We start from the raw sequence: 23,182 nt of genomic DNA on the forward strand, positions 1-23,182 counted from the left end.
TAACTGACGGAGGAGAAATGAAACTGAAAGTGTTAAGGGAGAAAACATAGAGTCTCCACCCTGAGAGTCTCCACCTCTGTACAGTCACCAGAAGAGAGAAGAACGAAGAGCCTCCATCCCGAGCCGTCTGTACAGTCACCAGAAGAGAGAAGAACGAAGAGCCTCCATCCCGAGCCGTCTGTACAGTCACCAGAAGAGAGAAGAACGAAGAGCCTCCATCCCGAGCCGTCTGTACAGTCACCAGAAGAGAGAAGAACGAAGAGCCGCCATCCCGAGCTGCCTGTACAGTCACCAGAAGAGAGAAGAACGAAGAGCCTCCATCCCGAGCCGTCTGTACAGTCACCAGAAGAGAGAAGAACGAAGAGCCTCCATCCCGAGCCGTCTGTACAGTCACCAGAAGAGAGAAGAACGAAGAGCCTCCATCCCGAGCTGCCTGTACAGTCACCAGAAGAGACAAGAACGAAGAGCCTCCATCCCGAGCCGTCTGTACAGTCACCAGAAGAGAGAAGAACGAAGAGCCTCCATCCCGAGCCGTCTGTACAGTCACCAGAAGAGAGAAGAACGAAGAGCCTCCATCCCGAGCCGTCTGTACAGTCACCAGAAGAGAGAAGAACGAAGAGCCTCCATCCCGAGCCGTCTGTACAGTCACCAGAAGAGAGAAGAACGAAGAGCCTCCATCCCGAGCCGTCTGTACAGTCACCAGAAGAGAGAAGAACGAAGAGCCTCCATCCCGAGCTGCCTGTACAGTCACCAGAAGAGAGAAGAACGAAGAGCCTCCATCCCGAGCTGCCTGTACAGTCACCAGAAGAGAGAAGAACGAAGAGCCTCCATCCCGAGCCGTCCTGCAGAATCTGCTGGGTAAGTCCTGATCCTCCTCCTATGAGCTGTAATCTCTCTCTTCATGGACGGCGCAGACTGTATTGTTAGATCTCTAAAGGGGTACTCTGATGGAAAACTTTTTTTATTTTTTTTAATCAACTGGTGCCAGAAAGTTAAACAGATTTGTAAATTACTTCTATTAAAAAATCTTAATCCTTCCAGTATTTATCAGCTGCTGTACAGTATGCTACAGGGGAAGTTCTTTTCTTTTAGGATTTCTTTTCAGTCTGACCACAGTGCTCTCTGCTGACACCTCTGTCCATTTCAGGAACTGTCCAGAGTAGGAGCAAATCCCCATAGCAAACCTCCCCTGCTCCAGACAGTTCCTAAAATGAACAGAGCTGTCAGCAGAGAGCACTGTGGTCGTGCCAGAAAAGAAATAAAAAAAAATAAAAGAATTTTCTCTGTAGTATACAGACGCTAATAAGTACTGGAAGGATTAAGATTTTTTAATAAAAGTAATTTACAGATCTGTTTAACTTTCTGGCACCAATTGATAAAAAAAAAAAAAAACGTTTTCCACCAGAGTACTCCTTTTAAGGATCTAAAGTTTGATGGGAGGACCCCCAATCACTCAACTTTCATTCCAACATGGGGGAAAGGAGAGGTGGGATCTATGTCCTTATGGAGCTGCTGCCTCAATGGAATAGAGCAATGTCAGTAGAGGACAAGCTCTGATATGTGATAGTCTGGGGGATGTAGGGTATGGGGAGTGTAGCTGGGCAGTAATTAAAGGGTGCTTGTTAACCCTTGCTATTCGTGATGCCAGGGTGGGGGCTCCTCAATAATGCTTTTCCTACCGCCACCCTTCCCAACGATAGGAAGGTAGATAATAAGAATAGTTTGTCCACAACCGGAGAGTTTCTGAAACAGTAGTAACTTTTACTGAAGGCTTTTTGCAAGCTTCAATATTACAACAGTCTCTAAGCATAACAAAGGCTTTCCTTGGAGATTGACAATGGTTGGGACTTTAGCATTTAGAGTCTTTAAGTACTGTGCGTTGTTCCACTGGATTTAGTTGCGGTCCAGTAGTCACGCTAGCATTAGTGGGGATTTAGATTTGAATTTAGATTTGAACAGTTTTGGTTCCGCTGAGGCCGGAGGTTTTGAGGCCTAGCGTGTCTTTGAAAGTTGCGTAGCCCCGTCCTGTTAGTCCGGCATCCACGAGAGCAGCAACCCAAGAGAGCGATAATTGGACGCAGCTCCCTTATATGGGCAGGGGCTGGACTAGAGCTAATTGGTCCAATACTTCTGTCAATCACCATTACAGAGATTTGTGGGTAACACGTGACCCAAGGACCTCCCAAGGTCCTACAACATACCATAGAGGTTACCAGCATGGTCACATGACTGACGGTCCTGCGACGCTGAACAAGGTAAGTACTATACATTACTATAGAATATAGCTATAATTATTAAATATCTACATTTATTATTATGAGAGATAGACTTGAGGAGAGGCGACTAGGGACTGTCCCACCTGAGGGACCCTACCTGAACGCCGCCGTTGGCTGTCCGGGCATTCTGGGAGTTGTAGTTTTGCAACATCTGGAGGTCCGCAGGTTGGAGACCACTGATATAGTGGAACACCTCAATAAAGTATCATATTAAAACAGATATACGGTAATTAAATATTGCCTTTTACATTTATCATATAAGAATGGTTATTAGTACAAAATACCTGCCGCGCAACGTCAACCGTACACCAAACAGATGTCACAGTGTGCGCCAACATACAGGTTCTAGATAACAGAGCTCATTAATAATATAAGTATGTAATGTCAAACAGATAACATGCATAGCAACACACATTTAAGCCACATAACACACAGCAGCGATTATGTAGGTACAGACAGACAATGCAGACTACATATATGCAATGTGAATGCCGGCCGTCTAATAAAGTCAGTATCAACCAAAATGCACCAAAAACATGAGCTACAATAAACATGCATATATCCCTGCCAAAACCTATCCAAGGTAAACACTGTGCAGGAGGATTATACCATTAAAAATTATACCCAAATAAACCCATATCCCAGAAACATCAGAACAATATTGGATATGAAAGGTTAAGAACGTATACTTATACAGAATGATGTCAATGATGCCATATAGCCTCCCAGCGTGTTTCTTTCATCACGGATCATCAGGGGAGAGATAAGATAGATGATTAGGCTCAAACCCCTATGCAGAGATCCCATATCGAGTGGCAGCGGTTCCTTTCTCATTCAGGCTCCCTTTTAAATGCCTCGGAGTTCCGGCATACCTGTCCTAGACTCCGCCCCCACTTGCTGATAGGATGGCCATGGAACGCATCTCTCCATCGGTGCGTTCCATGGACCAGAACTGACAACGCACGTCACCTCCCTTGTGGGAGAAAGCATTAGTGTATCCATGGCAATCTGGAAGTGACGTGAATGCTTCCTTGTGTCAATAGCAACAGAGCGGAAGTAACGCGCCGCGCCGTCTCCGTAATTATTTCAAATATTATACTGTTAGTATATAATATTGCATCCACCCTTATGCTGATGCTGGATGATAAAGCAGCATTTTACTTGCATTCACACCACGTTTTGTACATATGGGTGCCGGATCCGGCGGGGGGAGGGGCTCCAGGCTGCACTTTCTGTGTTTGGGCTTCCGTCCTAAGTCTGTGTATGAGTTGGGGGAAAATGTGCTCTTGAGCTTTTTTAAGTACAAATAAAACATAGAAAACTTAAAACCGGGCGCTCCCGTATTCTGGCCGGATCAACCCGTGGCTCCATTTACTTTAATGACCCGACCAGAGTCAAACGGGGACTCCGGTCGGCTCAGTTTTGACCCGTATGCAGTTTTGGACCAGACCTAAAACCGTAGTAAACTACGGTTTTAGGTCCGGTCAGGAAACCGCATACGGGTCAAAACTGAGCCGACCGGAGTCCCCGTTTGACTCCGGTCGGGTCATTAAAGTAAATGGAGCCACGGGTTGATCCGGCCAGAATACGGGAGCGCCCGGTTTTAAGTTTTCTATGTTTTATTTGTACTTAAAAAAGCTCAAGAGCACATTTTCCCCCAACTCATACACAGACTTAGGACGGAAGCCCAAACACAGAAAGTGCAGCCTGGAGTGCTGAGGGGGGGGGGTGTCCAGCCTCATCCAATCACAGCTCCTCTCACACTTAACTGCCATATGCTGTTGGTTGGACCCCCCCCCCCCCCCCCCTCAGCACTCCAGGCTGCACTTTCTGTGTTTGGGCTTCCGTCCTAAGTCTGTGTATGAGTTGGGGGAAAATGTGCTCTTGAGCTTTTTTAAGTACAAATAAAACATAGAAAACTTTTTTTTTTTAACCAAAGTACATTAGAAATATATTTTATTTACCATAAGGAGGGCAATAGCAAAAATAAATTTTTATGAGAGTGCCAATTTAAAGGCCATGCATAAAAAGGATATATGGAAAACATAATGTGAGACACAGAGATGTTCAAATAAAGCAGTTAAAGACCCCTGCCTCATTTAAACCATGGGGGGCTTGTGATCTGATCCTATAGATCCATTGCAGTTCTTTTTGCAATAGGGTCCTATCAAAATTCCCCTTTAGAGGGGAAGGATGTACAATTCCCAAAAACTGTAAACTAGCGCCCTCATAGTCTTTGGGGCAAGTACATTGACAGACATAGATCAGACCCCTAGACTTACAATTGGCAAATTCCCATGAGTATAATATTTGAAATAATTACGGAGACGGCGCGGCACGTTATTTCCGCTCTGTTGCTATGGATGCAAGGATGCTCATTTTCTTTGCATATGGCACCAGAAATGAGCGTTCACGTCACTTCCAGATTGCCATGGATACACTAATGCTTTTTCCCACAAGGGAGGTGTCGTGCGGCATCAGCTCCGGTCCATGGAACGCACCAATGGAACGCACAGCGGTCGCAATGCTGGGACGCTCGGTGGCTAGAATGAGAGATGCGTTCCATGGCCATCCTATCAGCAAGTGGGGGCGGAGTCTAGGACAGGTATGCCGGAACTCCGAGGCATTTAAAAGGGAGCCTGAATTAGAAAGGAACCGCCACTATTCGATATAGGATCTCTGCATACGGGAACGCCGAGAGTTTGAGCCTAATCATCTATCTTATCTCTCCCCTGATGATCCGTGATGAAAGAAACGCGCTGGGAGGCTATATGGCATCATTGACATCATTCTGTATAAGTATACGTTCTTAATCTTTCATATCCAATATTGTTCTGATGTTTCTGGGATATGGGTTTATTTGGGTATCATTTTTAATGGTATAATCCTCCTGCACAGTGTTTACCTTGGATAGGTTTTGGCAGGGATATATGCATGTTTATTGTAGCTCATGTTTTTGGTGCATTTTGGATGATACTGACTTTATTAGACGGCCGGCATTCACATTGCATATATGTAGTCTGCATTGTCTGTCTGTACCTACATAATCGCTGCTGTGTGTTATGTGGCTTAAATGTGTGTTGCTATGCATGTTATCTGTTTGACATTTGTGTCAAGGTCGTTGGGCACTGTGAGGACTGTTGATGGAGACTGTGGGTGGGAGTGGATACACTGCTGACTGTGGATAAGTGGTGGTGCTCAGATAGAAATAGCGAAGAAAAGGAATACCGGCAACTCACCAACTTCTTTATTGAAGCATGTACTCACATTTCTTCATAGGGAGGGGACATAAGACAGGGGGGGGGGGGGGGGACCACAGGCGACAAGCTCCGTTTCGTACTGCACTAGTACTTCATCCGGCCACTGTGACATCTGTTTGGTGTACGGTTGACGTAGTGCGGCAGGTATTTTGCCTAATAACCATTCTTATACGACAAATGTAAAAGGCAATATTTAATTATATCTGTTCTCATATGATACTTTATTGAGGTGTTCCACTATATTATACCCACAGGTTAGGGTATGATAGATAAACCATTACATATATTGGTATAATAAGGTTGATCATGTGATTTATTATTTTGTGCCATTATCTATATAGTTACATAGTTACATAGTTAGTAGGGTTGAAAAAAGACATACGTCCATCAAGTCCAACCAGGGAATTGAAGTGAAGGGGATAAGGGGATAATGATGTAGTTTTATAATTCTGCATAAGCATTAATGTTATTTTGTTCCAGGAATGTATCTAATCCTGTTTTAAAGCTGTTAATTGTTCCTGCTGTGACCAGTTCCTGAGGTAGACCGTTCCATAAGTTCACAGTCCTCACGGTAAAGAAGGCGTGTCGCCCCTTGAGACTAAACTTTTTTTTCTCCAGACGGAGGGAGTGCCCCCTCGTCCTTTGGGGGGGTTTAACCTGGAACAGTTTTTCTCCATATTTTTTGTATGGGCCATTAATATACTTATATACGTTTATCATATCCCCCCTTAAACGTCTCTTCTCAAGACTAAACAATTGTAACTCCTTTAATCGCTCCTCATAGCTAAGATGTTCCATGCCCCATATTAGTTTAGTCGCGCGTCTCTGCACCCTTTCCAATCCGCAGTGTCCCTTTTATGGACAGGTGCCCAAAACTGAACAGCATATTCCAGGTGAGGCCGTACCAATGCTTTATAAAGGGGGAGTATTATGTCCCTGTCCCTTGAGTCCATGCCTCTTTTGATACATGACAATATCCTGCCGGCTTTGGAAGCAGCAGCCTGACATTGTGCTATTCTGTAGTCTGTGATCTACAAGTCACCCAGATCCTTCTCTACCAGTGACTCTGCCAGTTTAATCCCCCCTAAGACATACGACGCTGCAGGTTATTATTACCCAGATGCAGAACTTTACATTTATCCACATTGAACCTCATTTGCCAAGTGGAGGCCCAGACACTTAGTCTATCCAAGTCATCTTGTAACCTATACACATCCTCTATAGACTGTACTGTGCTACAAAGCTTGGTGTCATCTGCAAAGATAGAAACAGAGCTGTTATTACCATCCTCTATATACACAGCCCCCTCTATATACACAGCCCCCCTCTATATACACAGCCCCCCTCTATATACACAGCCCCCCTCTATATACACAGCCCCCCCTCTATATACACAGCCCCCCCTCTATATACAGAGCTGTTAATATCATCCTCTATATCATTGATAAATAAATTAAACAACAGCGGGCCCAGTACTGAACCTTGGGGTACACCACTAATAACCGGGGACCAATCAGAGTACGAATCATTGACCACCACTCTCTGGGTACGATCCATGAGCCAGTGTTCAATCCAGTTACAAACTAAAGTTTCCAAGCCCAAAGACCTTAACTTACCTGTCAGACGTCTATGAGGGACAGTATCAAACGCTTTAGCAAAATCCAGAAACACTATATCCACAGCCATTCCTCTGTATATACAGCCCCCCCCTCTATATACACAGCCCCCCTCTATATACACAGCCCCCCTCTATATCCACAGCCCCCCTCTATATACACAGCCCCCCTCTATATACACAGCCCCCTCTATATACACAGCCCCCCTCTATATACACAGCCCCCCTCTATATCCACAGCCCCCCTCTATATACACAGCCCCCCTCTATATACACAGCCATTCCTCTATATACACAGCCCTCCTCTATATACACAGCCATTCCTCTATATACACAGCCCCCCTCTATATCCACAGCCATTCCTCTGTCAAGGCTTCTACTCACCTCTTCATAAAAGCAAATTAGATTGGTGACAACTTCTATCCTTAGTAAACCCATGCTGGTTATCACTTATAATACTATTATCCCCTATGTATTCCTGTATGTAATCCCTTACAAGTCCTTCAAACAATTTACCCACAATGCACGTTAGGCTTACCGGTCTATAATTGCCTGGCGAAGACCTAGAGCCCTTCTTGAAGATTGGCACCACATTAGCCTTGCGCCAGTCCCTTGGCACAATACTAGACACCAGAGAATCTCTAAATATCATGAACAAGGGTACAGATATTACTGAACTTACCTCTCTAAGAACTCTTGGGTGTAGTCCATCCGGCCCTGGAGATTTGCTTACATTTACTTTACTTAACTTACCTTGTACCATCTCTACATTAAGCCAGTTCAGTACATTACATGATGTGTTACCAGCACTGACCTGTACATGATGTGTTACCAGCACTGACCTGTACATGATGTGTTACCAGCACTGACCTGGCCAATGTCAGCTCCTTTTTCCATAGTGTATACAGAACTAAAGAACCCATTCAGTAGCTCCGCCTTCTCTTGATCGCCTGTGACAACCTCCCCATTATCATTATTAAGGGGTCCTACATGCTCTGTCCTTGTTTTTTTTTTAATTTATATATCTAAAAAAATATTTAGGATTAGTTTTGCTTTCTTTGGCCACCTGTCTCTCATTTTGAATTTTTGCTGTTTTTATTACATTTTTACAGATTTTATTAAGCTCCTTGTACTGTTTAAATGTTATAGCTGACCCATCAGATTTGTAATTTTTGAAGGCTATTTTTTTGTTGTTTATTGCTCTTTTAACATCATGTGTCAGCCATGTAGGATTTAGTTTTAATCGTTTATATTTGTTCCCCTTTGGTATATATTTAGCTGTATAGTTATTTAGAGTTGATTTAAAGATGTCCCATTTACCTTCTGTATCAGTATTTGAGAACCCCTCCCCCCAGTCTATGTCCTGTAGTGCAGCCCTCAGCCCAGGGAAATTTGCCTTTTTAAAGTTATATGTTTTTGCCTTCCCCGTCTGTCTTTGTTTTCTACATTTTAAGTCAAAAGTAACTATATTGTGGTCGCTATTACCAAGGTTTTCCCGCACAGTTACATTACCAACCAGCTCTGCGTTGTTGGAAATGATCAGATCCCACAAGGCATCACTTCTTGTTGGGTCCTCCACAAACTGGCCCATAAAATTATCCTGCAATAAATTTAGGAATTTTCTCCCCTTTGTAGTTTTAGCCAACCCCGGACCCCAATCTATATCTGGATAGTTAAAATCTCCCATTATTACCACTGTACCTGCCCGGGCGGCCCTCTCTATTTGTTTATACAGCCGACCTTCTATCTCTTCAGTGATATTAGGGGGTCTGTAGATTACACCAAATATTATTTTTTCAATATTTCCCTATTTTCATAACCACTTCCAATCACGCATCACTTCCTCTAAACAAACTTGATCCACCGTGACAATTCCTTTTTCTTCCCAATTCACATATTCTATTATTTTCTTTATCTCTGGGAAGTACTCATTATACCATATGGGGGTGCACCAAATGCTACTCAATATACCTGTTATTTGCTTCATCTTCTCCCACACCTGGGTCAACAAATGTACCACTGTGGTCCCTCCTGTTATATCCTTCTTCAATCTCCCACTTTCTAACAGTTCCCAAATTGATCTACATTCTAGACCGTCATTACAAAAAAATCTCATCAGGGTTTGTTGTTCTTCTATCTTCAAAGGTAATTGGACCACAATAAAATACAGAAAAAAATTGGGTATACCTAAGCCCCCTCTTTCTAATGGTAAATTCAGATTCTGGCTCTTAATCCTTACCCTTTTCCGATTCCAAATTCATTCATTTAATTTCCGCTCAAGCCTTTTGAAAAAACTATTTTTAATCCACAGGGGAGTAGCTCTCAGATAATGTATAGTCATTGGGAGTATCACCATCCTCACTAATCCTATTCTGTCTGCCATACTGAGCCTCATTTTACTCCATACATTTATTTTTCCCCCACCTTTCTACTCAGGGGTTCAAGGTTAAGAATCTCAAAATCAGAAGTCTGGTTCGAGATCCTAACACCAAGATATTCTATATTCACTTTGAGCCTGCTCCAATTTTTTCCCATCAGATTTTTTCTGCATTCTTCCAATACTCTTCCTCTAAATATTTTATCTGTTTCACCAGTTTCTCTTCCCTACTCCTCAGCTGTTTCTTGAAGTAACAAATATTTTTCACTAGGATTCCTCTCAGGTATGCTTTTAGGGCATCCCACACCATCAATAGATCTGCCGAGCCTTTATTACTACTCCAAAACCAACTAATCTCTTCTACAATTCCCTTTATTACTCCTTCTACTTCCAACCAATGTGGATTAATATTCATACTTCTGTTTTGAGAAGTGCCTTGGTTTCCGCCCCTTAAATTACACACCATCATGGCATGGTCAGATAAACCTTTGGGCTCATAGCTCATTTTTTGTATTGCCTTGATCCCACTATCATTGGCCAGTATCATATCAATTCGGGAAGTGGTTTTATGCTAAAGCCTTCCTCCCTCCTCTTACTACTCCCCCCCTCCGGTCCCTTTTGTTGTCCATAACCAAATTAAAATCCCCCATGATATACAGATCATTATAAAATTACCCATTTGAGAATTCCATAAATTTTAACAATACATCTGGTTTCAAAGGAGGCGGAATGTATACAAACGCAAGTATCACCTTAATCCTGTTCCAATCTACATATAGAAAGACAAATCTCCCATTTTCGTCACACTGGGCCTTTATCACCTGCATGTTAACTTTTCCATGTATTAAAACCGTCACCCCATATGAATAATTAAACCCAAAAGAGTGGAATTCCTGACTAGCCCAATTTTTCTTAACTAAATATACCTTTTTTTTTTTTTTTTTGGTCAATTGGGTTTCCAGTAAACATACAATTGCAGGTAGATAATTCTTAACCCTATCCATAATAGCCACTCTTTTAATCTTTTCCTTAATGCCCCTTATTTCCATACTAAATCCTTAGTACATTGGTTTTTTCCACCCCGCTTAGTATGGAGCTCAACATTAGATTACTTAACTCTCCACTGTCTCCCTCCTCCATTAAATTTTCTTCTTGTAGGACTGCATATCTAGAGACGTTCATACTCTCTCCATGTCTTTGGGTCCTTGTCTTAATTACGTCTTTAGGGGATTTAAAAAATGTATCCAATTTCCCTGCTTCCCCCGTAGCATTTCCACCTGATCTCCTTGGCTGGATCTTAGGGGCCATTAACTTACTTACCAGTCTTAGTTCTCACGTCCGGGGAAGATACCTATACCAGGAGCAAAGTAAAGATGCATAACAGTCTTATCGGGCCCTGGGGTACATTGAAGCTTATGAAAATTTCTTGCCACAACTTTACAGTACACACTTACGGTTTGAGGCTTTACTATAATTCCCTTCTATACGCTGGTCCCCCCGTTCACTGCAAAGTCCTACAAGACAATGCATGTCATTATGAAGAGCACACAACAAAGCATAACTTTTCCTCTTATGGCCAGTCGGCCTATTTTATCCTTTCATATTATCCCTTCACAACAAAGCCACTCTCCCCTCCTTAGTGACTTACAGTTCTGTGGTCTATTTTTCATTGGTTCCTATTGAGTGTGTTGGAGTCGAGGAGTCGGAGGAAATTTTGGGTACCTGGAGTCAGAGTCGGAGTCGGCAAACAATGCATCGACTCAGACTAAATTTCTATTGAAATTAGTGTACCACTATCCTTCTTTTCACAGACAGCCTTTTAAGGCCTAAATGGAGAAATGGCAAAAAAACTTGGTGTTTCTCTGGAAAGAGAAAGTATAAGGAAACTTATAATTGAGGAGGCCAAATGTAAAAAGGAAGAACTACAGAAAGTTCTGAAAGGATGTTTTGTCTTCCTTAAAATGGATGCATGCACACATCACAGAGTCAATTATTTCGCTATTAATGTTAGATTTGTGGATGAAAATAACAAAACAATAACACGGACCCTCGGATTAAAGGACACTCAGGCACATCACACCAGTGATTACCTTCAGAAGTTAGTGGAGGGTGTTCTAGAAGTCTTATGAGGTCCTGTGAAATCATATACATAAAACCATATTTTCAGTACAGGGCTACCCATCTTCCATTCCACAATCACAAAGCTGAGATTTAAGGGGCACCATTAAAAACACAGTCTCTAGCTTCACACAGCCTCAGTCCTCCTCCTTTCATAGTGCACATTTGCCTATGGGGCACTAATGCGCCAAAGACCCAGCCTGAAAGCACATATGGGGGGGTGATATTGTTCATCTCACCAGCTTCACGGAGTCGCCCAGCTGGCATCCAGGCTCCCCTCCACCGACGCCGGCCCTCTCCTTCAACCTGCCGGCGCGTTGTTTCTCTGCAGCGGCGCTTAAGGCATGGTCACCGGACCTTCCAGCTCACACCGTGCTTCGATCACGTGTTCTTTTTCAAGCCCCCGCCTCCCGGCCGGGTCTCATCCCCCCCAGGCACACCGCCTCACCTCCACATCTCCGAAGCCGGACATAGCAACCGGTATGGCAACCGGGACCACCCCATCTCCAAACAAAGACTCTGAGGCAAGGGAACCCCAGGGCTCCGGTAGGCACATTCCTTCATCTGATCACGGCCCAGAGGCTGGGGTTTAGGGACAGTTTTCAGGACTTCAGAGGAGGGAGAGAGTTCCTGGAGCGCTCAGAGCCGACGGGATCACATCCTCCCGTCACGTGACCACCGCCACGATCAAGTTTGATCATGGCGTCTAAAGGATTAATACCGTACATCAACCTGATCGTCGATGTCCACTATTAGTTGCGGGTCCTGGTTGCTGATAGCAACCGGGACCCAGCAGATAGGAAGCGCGCTTCACATTACAAGGGCCGGCCACGAACGTGAATATACGTTCATGGTAGTTAAGGTGTTAATTTAGTGTTATTACATTTTTATTTATTCAGTTAAGATTAAAATAAACCTTCTTTTTTAAAAGCATTAACTTTGAATTTGTCATGACCGGGGATGGACAGGAAGAGTGAGCCCTAAGCTGTCCCTAGAAACACTCTCCCTGCCTACTTGCCCATCTGCCCTAAACGGCGGATCGACAACCAAGGTGCCAGTCCCTACGTGCAGTAAAGTGCATGGGCATAAAGGTACACAAATAATACTGTACATTGTCGGGGACAGGCCAGAAACATAACAGGAAAACAACCAAACAACCAGATAAACCAGAAAGGATATAAATATACAAACAAGGCAGAATATAGCGTTCTAACATACAGTTCAGAAACCGGAATCAAGATAAACGGAAGATATGAATAAAGACTAGATATGGAATAAGTATACAGCAGAAACCAGGAGATGCAGGGGATGAACAGGTTAACTGAATGTAAAACACTGAACAGGTCAGGAGACATAGAGCACTGTTCACACTGGACACTGAACAAAAAACAAACTAGACTCCACACTCCAAACATGGAGGGACATCAATGCAAACACCATATAGACTTCTAGCCAGCGGGGCACACTCCACTGTGTGATCAGGATACTGGCCTAGAAGGAAACAGAAATATAATACACGGAACACTAAACTGAGAACCAGATGAGTCTGAACAGACTCCACAAAACCAAACTCCAAAACATGGAGGAATACAGGTCAGGATACAAAACAGGAATATTACAAAACCAAACTCCAGACATGGAGGAATACGGGTCAGAACTATGAACAGGAATACTAAATACAAAGCACGGGTACAAGCAAGACTCACAGTGGGAACACAGACTGAGATATAACAAGGTTCTAAAGCAGAACGGACATACACAGTCCTAAAAACCAACAGATGTACTAAAAACCAAGCAGACTGAACTCTATCATAAACAGGCATAATAACCATGGTTAAAACTCAGATGAACAAACATAGCAAAGGTAAAACTAATAACATAGTCAGAGTAGATCTAGTTATGTTGGGGGTGACACCATTTTCTTCTGCACCGGGTGACACCAGCCCTAGCAACGCCACTGATGTAGGTACTGCCTCCAGTAAATTATGTAGGCCCAGATACTACTGCCTCCGGTAAATGATGTAGTCACAGATAAGACTGCCTCTGGTTAATGATGTAGACACAGATAGTACTGCCTCTAGTAAATTATGTAGGCACAGATAGTACTGCCTCCAGTTAATGATGTAGGCACAGATAGTACAGCCTCCAGTAAATGATGTAGGCACAGATAGTACTGCCTCCAGTAAATGATGTAGGCACAGATAGTACTGCCTCTAGTAAATGATGTAGGCACGGATAGTACTGCCTCCGGTAAGTGATGTAGGCATAGATAAGACTGCCTCTGATTAATAATGTAGACACAGATAGTACAGCTTTCGGTAAATGATGTAGGCACAGATAGTACTGCCTTCGGTAAATGATGTAGGCACAGATAGTACTGCCTCTGGTAAATGATGTAGATACAGATAGTACTGCCTCTGGTAAATGATGTAGGCACAGATAGTACTGCCTCTGGTAAATGATGTAGATACAGATAGTACTGCCTCTGGTAAATGATGTAGGCACAGATAGTTCTGCCACCCGGTACCTTTCTGTAAAGGAGAAATTGTACTGAAATCATGTTTCTTCCCACAAATAATAAATGCTCAGATACTTCTGCTCTTATGTCTCTCCCTGTAAATGGTGTAGGTATATATAAATAATAATAGAAAAAGAGAGGAAAAGCTGCAGCACTGCTCAATCCTATAAAGCTGTGGTGCCAGCACCAAACCTGATCAGTGTTCATCCAGATAAAAAAAACTCCAATGGCGCAGCACTCCAAAAAAACTAAGATGCATTTATTCAACACATGTCAAGCTGGAAAATGACTCCATAGGAGCAGAAACGTTGCTGTGTAGAGACATGTCTTGAATAAATGCACCTTATTATTTTTTTTGAGTGCTGCGCCATTGGAGTTTCTTTTAATTTTTTTTATAAATAATAATAAATAAAAACTTTTCTCTCTCAGTAACAGATGTAGGTACAGATAGTGCTTTCTCCCTTTTTCTTCCTGGAAATGATGTAGATACAGATAGTACTGCCTCTGGTAAATGATGTAGATACAGATAGTACTGCCTCTGGTAAATGATGTAGATACAGATAGTACTGCCTCTGTTAAATGATGTAGATACAGATAGTACTGCCTCCGGTAAATGATGCAGATACAGATAGTACTGCCTCTGGTAAATGATGTAGATACAGATAGTACTGCCTCTGTTAAATGATGTAGATACAGATAGTACTGCCTCCGGTAAATGATGCAGATACAGATAGTACTGCCTCTGGTAAATGATGTAGATACAGATAGTACTGCCTCCGGTAAATGATGCAGATACAGATAGTACTGCCTCTGGTAAATGATGTAGGCACAGATAGTACTGCCTCTGGTAAATGATGTAGGCACAGATAGTTCTGCCACCCGGTACCTTTCTGTAAAGGATAAATTGTACTGAATTCATGTTTCTCCCCACAAATGATAAATGCTTAGATACTTCTGCTCTTATGTCTCTCCCTGTAAATGGTGTAGGTATATATAAATAATAATAAATAATAATAAATACTTTTCTCTCTCAATAACAGATGTAGGTACAGATAGTGCTTTCTCCCTTTTTCTTCCTGGAAATGGTGTAGGAACAAATAACACTGCTTTCTTGTCTCACTGCCAATTATGTACCCAAAGATAGAACCCAGTCTTATCCTATACATCATATAGGCACTGATAGTGCTACCACCTTCCTCCTCCCTCCCTCAGATAGTGCTGCCTCCATTTTTTCTGATAAATGATGTAGGAACAGATAGAACTACCTCTTAGCAAGGAATACTGGGAGTTCTCAGCTCTAACACCTAAAGCAGCTCCAGACCACGGCTGCCAGTCATCCAAGCCGCCCCCCGAATCTCCCCTTATTCATTTGTAGTGCTGTCTGTAAGACACTGCTACAAATGAACAGCCGCAGCCCGAAGCGAGGGAATGCTGTGTTCCTGCACGGCCATGCTTCTCCTGTGATGCAGGCGGCGCATTTGGCGCTGCCTGCATCATCAGCTCTGGACAGGCCTGACAAGAAGATAAGGGAAAAAACTGTAGTTCAGCTCATCAGTATGTCAGCCTTTAGTAGACGCCAGCACAGCCCTCCTCGTGGAAGTGAACGGACAGAACTCTGGAGTTGTGTCCCCAGGTGCGGTAATCAACCATGATTAAGACTTGCTAGCAGGTCGAAACGCGTTGGTGCGTTTTCCTTTGTGTTCTTACCATTTTCATACTACTTGGATTTTGACCATGTTTGAATAAAGCTTCATTATTTTACCTGACTGGGAGCTGGATCACCTTCCTCTTTGCTGACAAGAAGATGCCAGAGCAGCGGAGCAGCGCAGAACCTGGGACAGGGAGCCAAATTTGTGTTCCCCCACCTGTGACTCTCCAGTTATTGTAGAACTACAGCTCCCATCATGACCTTCTATCCGTGCATGATGGGAGTTGTAGTTTGCAACAGCTGGAGAGTCACAGTGGCAAAGTTCCTGTGGCGGCACAGTTTATATGGAGGCAAGGTGGCATTCTTAATTCTGTGGGCACAGTGTTATCATTAATTCTGTGGGCACAGTGTTATCATTAATTCTCTGGGGCCCAGTGGCAACTTTAATTCTGTGGGCCCAGTGGCATCCTTAATTTTGTGGGCACAGTGGCATCCTTAATTCTGTGGGGCCCAGTGGCATCCTTAATTCTGTGGGCCCAGTGGCATCCTTAATTCTGTGGGGCCCAGTGGCATCCTTAATTCTGTGGGCACAGTGGCATCATTGATTCTGTGGGCACAGTGGCATCCTTAATTCTGTGGGCACAGTGGCAACTTTAACTTTGTGGGGCCCAGTGGCATCATTAATTCTTTGGGCACAGTGGCATCCTTAATTCTGTGGGCACAGTGGCATCATTAATTCTGTGAGCACAGTAGCATTAATTCTGTGGGCACAGTGGCATCACTAATTCTGTGGGCACAGTGGCATCCTTAATTCTTTGGGCACAGTGGCATCAATAATTCTGTGAGTACAGTGGCATCATTAATTCTGGGGCACAGTGGCATCATTAATTCTGGGGCACAGTGGCATCATTAATTTTGTGGGCACAGTGTTATCATTAATTCTGTGGGCACAGTGTTATCATTAATTCTCTGGGGCCCAGTGGCAACTTTAATTCTGTGGGCCCAGTGGCATCCTTAATTTTGTGGGCACAGTGGCATCCTTAATTCTGTGGGACCCAGTGGCATCCTTAATTCTGTGGGCACAGTGGCATCCTTAATTCTGTGGGGCCCAGTGGCATCATTGATTCTGTGGGCACAGTGGCATCCTTAATTCTGTGGGCACAGTGGCAACTTTAACTTTGTGGGGCCCAGTGGCATCATTAATTCTTTGGGCACAGTGGCATCCTTAATTCTGTGGGCACAGTGGCATCATTAATTCTGTGAGCACAGTAGCATTAATTCTGTGGGCACAGTGGCATCACTAATTCTGTGGGCACAGTGGCATCCTTAATTCTTTGGGCACAGTGGCATCCTTAATTCTGTGGGCACTGTGGCATCAATAATTCTGTGAGTACAGTGGCATCATTAATTCTGGGGCACAGTGGCATAATTAATTCTGGGGCACAGTGGCATCATTAATTCTGTGGGCACAGCGGCATCATTAATTCTGGGGCACAGCAGCATCATTAATTCTGGGGCACAGTGGCATCATTAATTCTGTGGGCACAGCGGCATCATTAATTCTGGGGCACAGTGGCATCATTAATTCTGTGAACACAGCGGCATCATTAATTCTGGAGTACAGTAGCATAATTAATTCTGGGCACAGTGGCATCATTAATTGTGTAGGCACAGTGGCGTCATTCATTCTGTGGGCACAGTGGCATCACTCATTGTTTAAGAGACACAAAGGTACAATTAGTAGGTACAAGGCACAGTGTTTGTCGAAAATGTATTTGGGGCATAGTGTGTGGCAGTAATATTGCAGGGGTATAGCATGTGGCAGTAATATTGCAGGGAAACAGTGTGTGGCAGTAATATACCAGGGGCATAGTATGTGGCAGTAATATACCAGGGGCACAGTGTGTGGCAGTTCTATATTCAGGGGCACAATGTGTGGCAGTATTATATTCAGGGGGCAGTGTGTAGCGGTATTATATTCAGGGGGTATAGTGTGTGGTAGTATTATATTCAGGGGGTACTGTGTGTGGCAATAAAATACCAGGGGCCCAGTGTGTGGCAGTAAAATACCAGGGGCCCAGTGTGTGGCATTATTATATTCAGAGGTAGAGTATGCTGCAGTATTATATTCGGAGGGTATAGTGTGTGGTAGTATTATATTCAGAGGGTACAGAGTGCAGCAGTATTATATTCAGAGGTACAGTGTGCGGCAGTATTATATTCAGAGGGTACAGTGTGCGGCAGTATTATATTCAGGGGTACAGTGTGCGGCAGTATTATATTCAGGGATACAGTGTGCGGCAGTATTATATTCAAGGGTACAGTGTGTGGCAGTATTATATTCAGATGGTACGGCGTGTGGCAGTATTATATTCAGGGGTACAGTGTGCTGCAGTATTATAATTGGGTACAGTGTTTGGCAGTATTATATTCAGGGGTACAGCAGTTGTGCTGCAGTATTATAATCAGGGGTACAGTGTGCTTCAGTATTATAATCAGGGGTACAATGTGTGGCAGTATTATAGTCAGGGTACAGTGTGCTGCAGTATTATAATCAGGGGTACAGTGTGCTTCAGTATTATAATCAGGGGTACAATGTGTGGCAGTATTATATTCAGGGTACAGTGTGCTGCAGTATTATAATCAGGGGTACAGTGTGAGGCAGTATTATATTCAGGGGTACAGTGTGCGGCAGTATTATATTCAGTGGTACAGTGTGTGGTAGTATTATATTCAGGGGTACAGTGTGTTGTAGTATATTCAGGGGTACAGTGTGCGGCAGTATTATATTCAGGGGTACAGTGTGTGGTAGTATTATATTCAGGAGTACAGTGTGTGGTAGTATTATATTCAGGGGTACAGTGTGTGGTAGTATTATATTCAGGGGTACAGTGTGTGGCAGTATTATATTCATAGGGTACAGTGTGTGGTAGTATTATATTCAGGGGTACAGTGTGTGGTAGTATTATATTCAGGGGTACAGTGTGTGGTAGTATTATATTCAGGGGTACAGTGTGTGGTAGTATTATATTCAGGAGTACAGTGTGTGGTAGTATTATATTCAGGGGCACAGTGTGTGGTAGTATTATATTCAGGGGTACAGTGTGTGGCAGTATTATATTCAGGGGTCCAGTGCGCGGCAGTATTATATTCAGAGGTTACAGTGTGTGGTAGTATTCTATTCAGGTCATATATCCTCCACACTTCAGTCACTTGTTTGCTATTTCCGTCATGGTACTGAGGTAGCTAGGTGTGAACCAGGCCTTAGCATTCAGCTCGGACCTTTACCGGATGGTAGACCTGAATAAGCGGACCCTCACTAAAAATAGTTGAGTACCCTTGACCTAAAGAATTGTAATTGTAGTTTTTAATAATACAAACTTTAACAAGGATTAGGACTAGTTAACAATATGATGTAACATTATTACAAAGTTACACATTTTTCTGTCTTCTTGTAAAGTGATAAATGACATTCCAAGGGGTCATACTCCCTAAGATCACTCTAAGATCCCTTGCAGATATGAGATGTGACAAACCTCATATATATTTATGTTATGCTGCAATGCTCTAGTTCCTACTAAAATTATAAACTCGTGTTTCTCTTCATTATATTACAGGTGAATTAAGGACATTGGTCAGAATGACTTTGGAAATCCCATCTCTAGGACGTCCCTTCACCCTTGGGATGTTGTATGATGCTCGTGAAGAGAAGATTATTCCAGGTATCTCTATAAGCAATATATATTGTCATTCCCATCCCAGAGAGTGATGGCTTATATATAACTAGGATTTCCTATGACTTCTTGGTTGGTTATGGTCTGCTGATTCGCCTAAACCCTTAGAAAGGAGAAGTTGGAGTATATGGATGGGGCTGTGGAGCGTCATGTTCAGGGGAAACTGTGAAGGAGCCAAGGTGCTAAACTAGTGTTGTGTTTTTTTTTCTTAGGATTGGCAGGGGTCCCAGATGTTAGATTCACCCCCACCCCTTCCCCCCCACCACCACTACCACTAACCACCACCACACCACCCACCACCACACCACCACCTCCAACCACCACCACACCACCACCTCCAACCAATCAGAAAGTAAGGAATTGTGTAATACTTTATTTCACCACTGGTGGCGGTGCTGGGGAATTGAGCATTTGCTGCAGGAGTCCCCCACAGATTACAGATAATAGTTGAGGGTCCCAGCAGTGGAGTTTAATAGTTATTTCATAGTAGTGCACAGAGAGTCATCATACAGTCTCCTCTCCCCTAAGTAATATATAATGTTCAATGTTTTCTCTTTATGTCTCAGGCATCACTCTATGGAACAATGAGGATCTGAACATAAATATTTCCACTATTTCTGTACAGTCTCAGAATAGCACAGACTTTGAAGTTCTGACCTCCGACTCCTTCTATGATAAGTCGTCTGCTCTGGATCTCTCTGGAGAATTAAAGATCAGTGTGTTGAGCGGCATGGTCAATGTCGGTGGATCTGGAAAATTCTTGAATGATACAAAGGAATCAAAGAAACAAGCCAGAGTCACACTGAAGTACAAGAGGACCACCAGGTTTGACCAATTGTCTATGAAACATCTCTCCTACAAGAACATCACCTACAAAGAAGTGTTTAGCAAAAAGATAGCAACCCATGTGGTGACTGGTATCTTATATGGTGCCCAGGCATTCTTCATATTTGACCAGAAAGTTACCAACTCTGAAGAAGTTAAAGATGTTCAAGGAAAACTTGAAGGAATGGTGATGAAGATAGGAGAACTAAGAGGAGACGTGAATGTGAATGACACCGAGAGAGAAGTAGCCAGTCAAATCAGCTGTAAGTTTTATGGGCACATCGCTCTCGAAAGAAACCCGACTACTTATGAGGAAGCAGTGGAAATCTATGCCAAAATCTGTACCCCTGAAAATCAATGCTTTCCAAACCGGATTGGTAGGAGTGGATCCGAGGCTGTGCCTTTAAAAATCTGGCTGCACCCCTTGAAAGATTTGGACTCCAGTGCTGCCCGTCTGGTCCAAGAGATAAGTGATCATCTGGTGTTCACAGCCGAGGAGATGATGCAGGAAATGTCAGAAGTCATCATGGAGTGCAATGATATGATGGGACATCCGGCTGCCATGACTTTCCCAGCTCTCGCTAACAAAATCAGACAGTTCAAAAAACATTTCCAACACTTTAGGATTATGTTCCAGAAAAAGTTGTCCCAAGTTCTGTCCTCTGTACGTGGTGAGTATATGGAAGAGTCTAGTCTGGAGGAATTTCTCACTGGGAAAGAAAAATCTCCATTCAGCGACCAGAAGATCAGAACATTTCTGCACAGAAGATGGACGGAAATGGATTATGTCCATTCAATATTCACCAAAGTGACCAAATACAGGCTGGTGACCGAGCAAAGAGAACTAATTAAAGAAATTTATGACCCAAACTATGATAGTACATGGTGCTTTAACTTTTCCCTGGGGAATAAGGACTTGTATCTCTCACACTTAGAGTCCTGGCTTTATAAGGAACCATGGGATTATCAGGAGATCTCCAGTGATGGGGAAACCAAAGAATGGTTTGAAGAGAAGGGGATATCAAAGATTGTTAAGGAACATGTGAGGAATTTCGATGCAGCTGCAATGGAAGCCACAAGTATGAAGTTTCTGGTGACTTCTGTTGTGTGCAGTGCTGGTCCTGGAATTATCCTTCATGAATATTGTAATGGAGATCCTGTGACCAACTATTGTACCTGCAGTAAATGATATATAGAAAAAGAAAAACAGTTCATCTCAGCGCCCAAAAATCGCTTAAAAATGTGTCCACACCATGAGAGCTCGTGCAGCATCTATCAGGCCGATTGTTCTCCAGGATCTATAACCATCGCCTTGTTAGTTATCTCACATCTCAGCCTCGCTCTGTTTATTTTCTACTAAAATCAGATCACATGTTCGGAAGCTTTATTATTATTATGATGATCACTATTATTATGCTTATTATTATATAATTTGTAGGTAACACTTCATATTGCATGAAAGTATTTTTTGTTAATTATTTCATGTAACCGACTTATTGTTTAAAACTTTCAATAAAAATTTTGAAACAAAAACCCATTGTCATCCAGTGTGTAATACTGCTATATAGCACCATACTGTCTAGGGGAAAAAGAAAGATCCCAGCAGTGCAGAGTATTTCAGGAGGGGGAGAGTTGATCTTGTGGGAGAGTACCTGAGGAAGGAGCAGGGTTCCCAAGCAGCACAGAGTATTTCAGGAAAGAACAAAGGAGCTCGTCAGAGACAGTGATTTGTGCAGTCATTCTTATGTTATTGAGGAGCGGCTTCCTCCAGTGATTTCTGAAAACAAAGGCAAACAATCAGCTCACCATAGGAATTGAAAGAGCTTTATTCATCATTCAGTCGTCATTACAAGTCGTATAATAAATTACAATCACACAAAGCATGACAATACAGTATACAGCACAGGTTCCCTAAGCTTTACACCGCACCACATGCTACGCTAACACTCCGCTTCATCACTCACTATCGAAGAAACAAAGTCGAAAAACAAAAACATATTACAGTCTGTGATCGGGGAAGGGCGTGGGATCAATGGGGTAGGGGGGAGGGCGGATCACAAGGTCAAACTACTGGGCAAATGTATGGGGAGGTAGGGGAAGCAGAGGGGCGTTAATCCTCTTCTTCATCACTGTCCGGACAGTCCAAGATGGAATAGTCTCTAACCCGGCTGTGGACCAGCCTGCGCAGGGCTCAAGTCCTGCAGGAACTCATGGGAACGGAGTTCCTGCACTTTCTCCACAGCAGTTCCCATTAGCAGGAGTCCTGGAGGACTAGCCCTTAAAGGGTTACTCCGCCCCTAGACAGGTTATCCCCTATCCATAGGATAGGAAGTAAGATGTCTGATCGCGGGGGACTCGGCTGCGGCACCCCAGACATCCGGTGCACGGAGCGAACTTCGCTCCGTGCCGGATGACTGGTGATGCAGTGCAGAGGCTCGTGACGTCACAGTAATGCCCCCTCAATGCATGTCTATGGGAGGGGGCGTAACGGCCGTCACGCCCCCTCCCATAGACTTGCATTGAGGGGGCATTACTGTGACGTCATGAGCCTTTGTCGCTGCACCCAACGCTCTAAACAAACACTGGGAGCAGCAGGGAGAACGTGGGGGTCCCCAGCGATGGGATGTCTAGTACCCCTTTAAGTGGAAATCTAGTGTGAGTTCCCACACTTTTTTCCCCAGGACTTGACCCCTGAGCCTGCGGCAGTCCTGGACGGACATGTCCTCCCTGTTGTAGATGAGGCTCACCATAGGAGGAGAGGAGTCTAGGAGTGAAGGATTTTCCATAAGTGCAGCGGCTGCAAACAATAGA

The 23,182-nt window shown here is 43.6% G+C and overlaps 1 protein-coding gene across 1 annotated transcript; it reads left to right on the top strand.

Annotated features, from left to right (window-relative positions):
- Positions 1-300: 300 nt before the first annotated feature.
- On the top strand, positions 301-22,015 carry LOC130272852 (neoverrucotoxin subunit alpha-like). Its single transcript, XM_056518815.1, has 3 exons — positions 301-858; positions 19,430-19,534; positions 20,113-22,015. The coding sequence occupies exons 2-3, from the start codon at positions 19,453-19,455 to the stop codon at positions 21,558-21,560; spliced, it is 1,530 nt and encodes a 509-aa protein (XP_056374790.1). The 5' UTR covers positions 301-858; positions 19,430-19,452; the 3' UTR covers positions 21,561-22,015.
- Positions 22,016-23,182: the final 1,167 nt, after the last annotated feature.

This window comes from Hyla sarda, chromosome 5 (assembly GCF_029499605.1).
Source record: "Hyla sarda isolate aHylSar1 chromosome 5, aHylSar1.hap1, whole genome shotgun sequence".
In the NCBI taxonomy this organism is placed as follows: Eukaryota; Metazoa; Chordata; class Amphibia; order Anura; family Hylidae; genus Hyla; species Hyla sarda.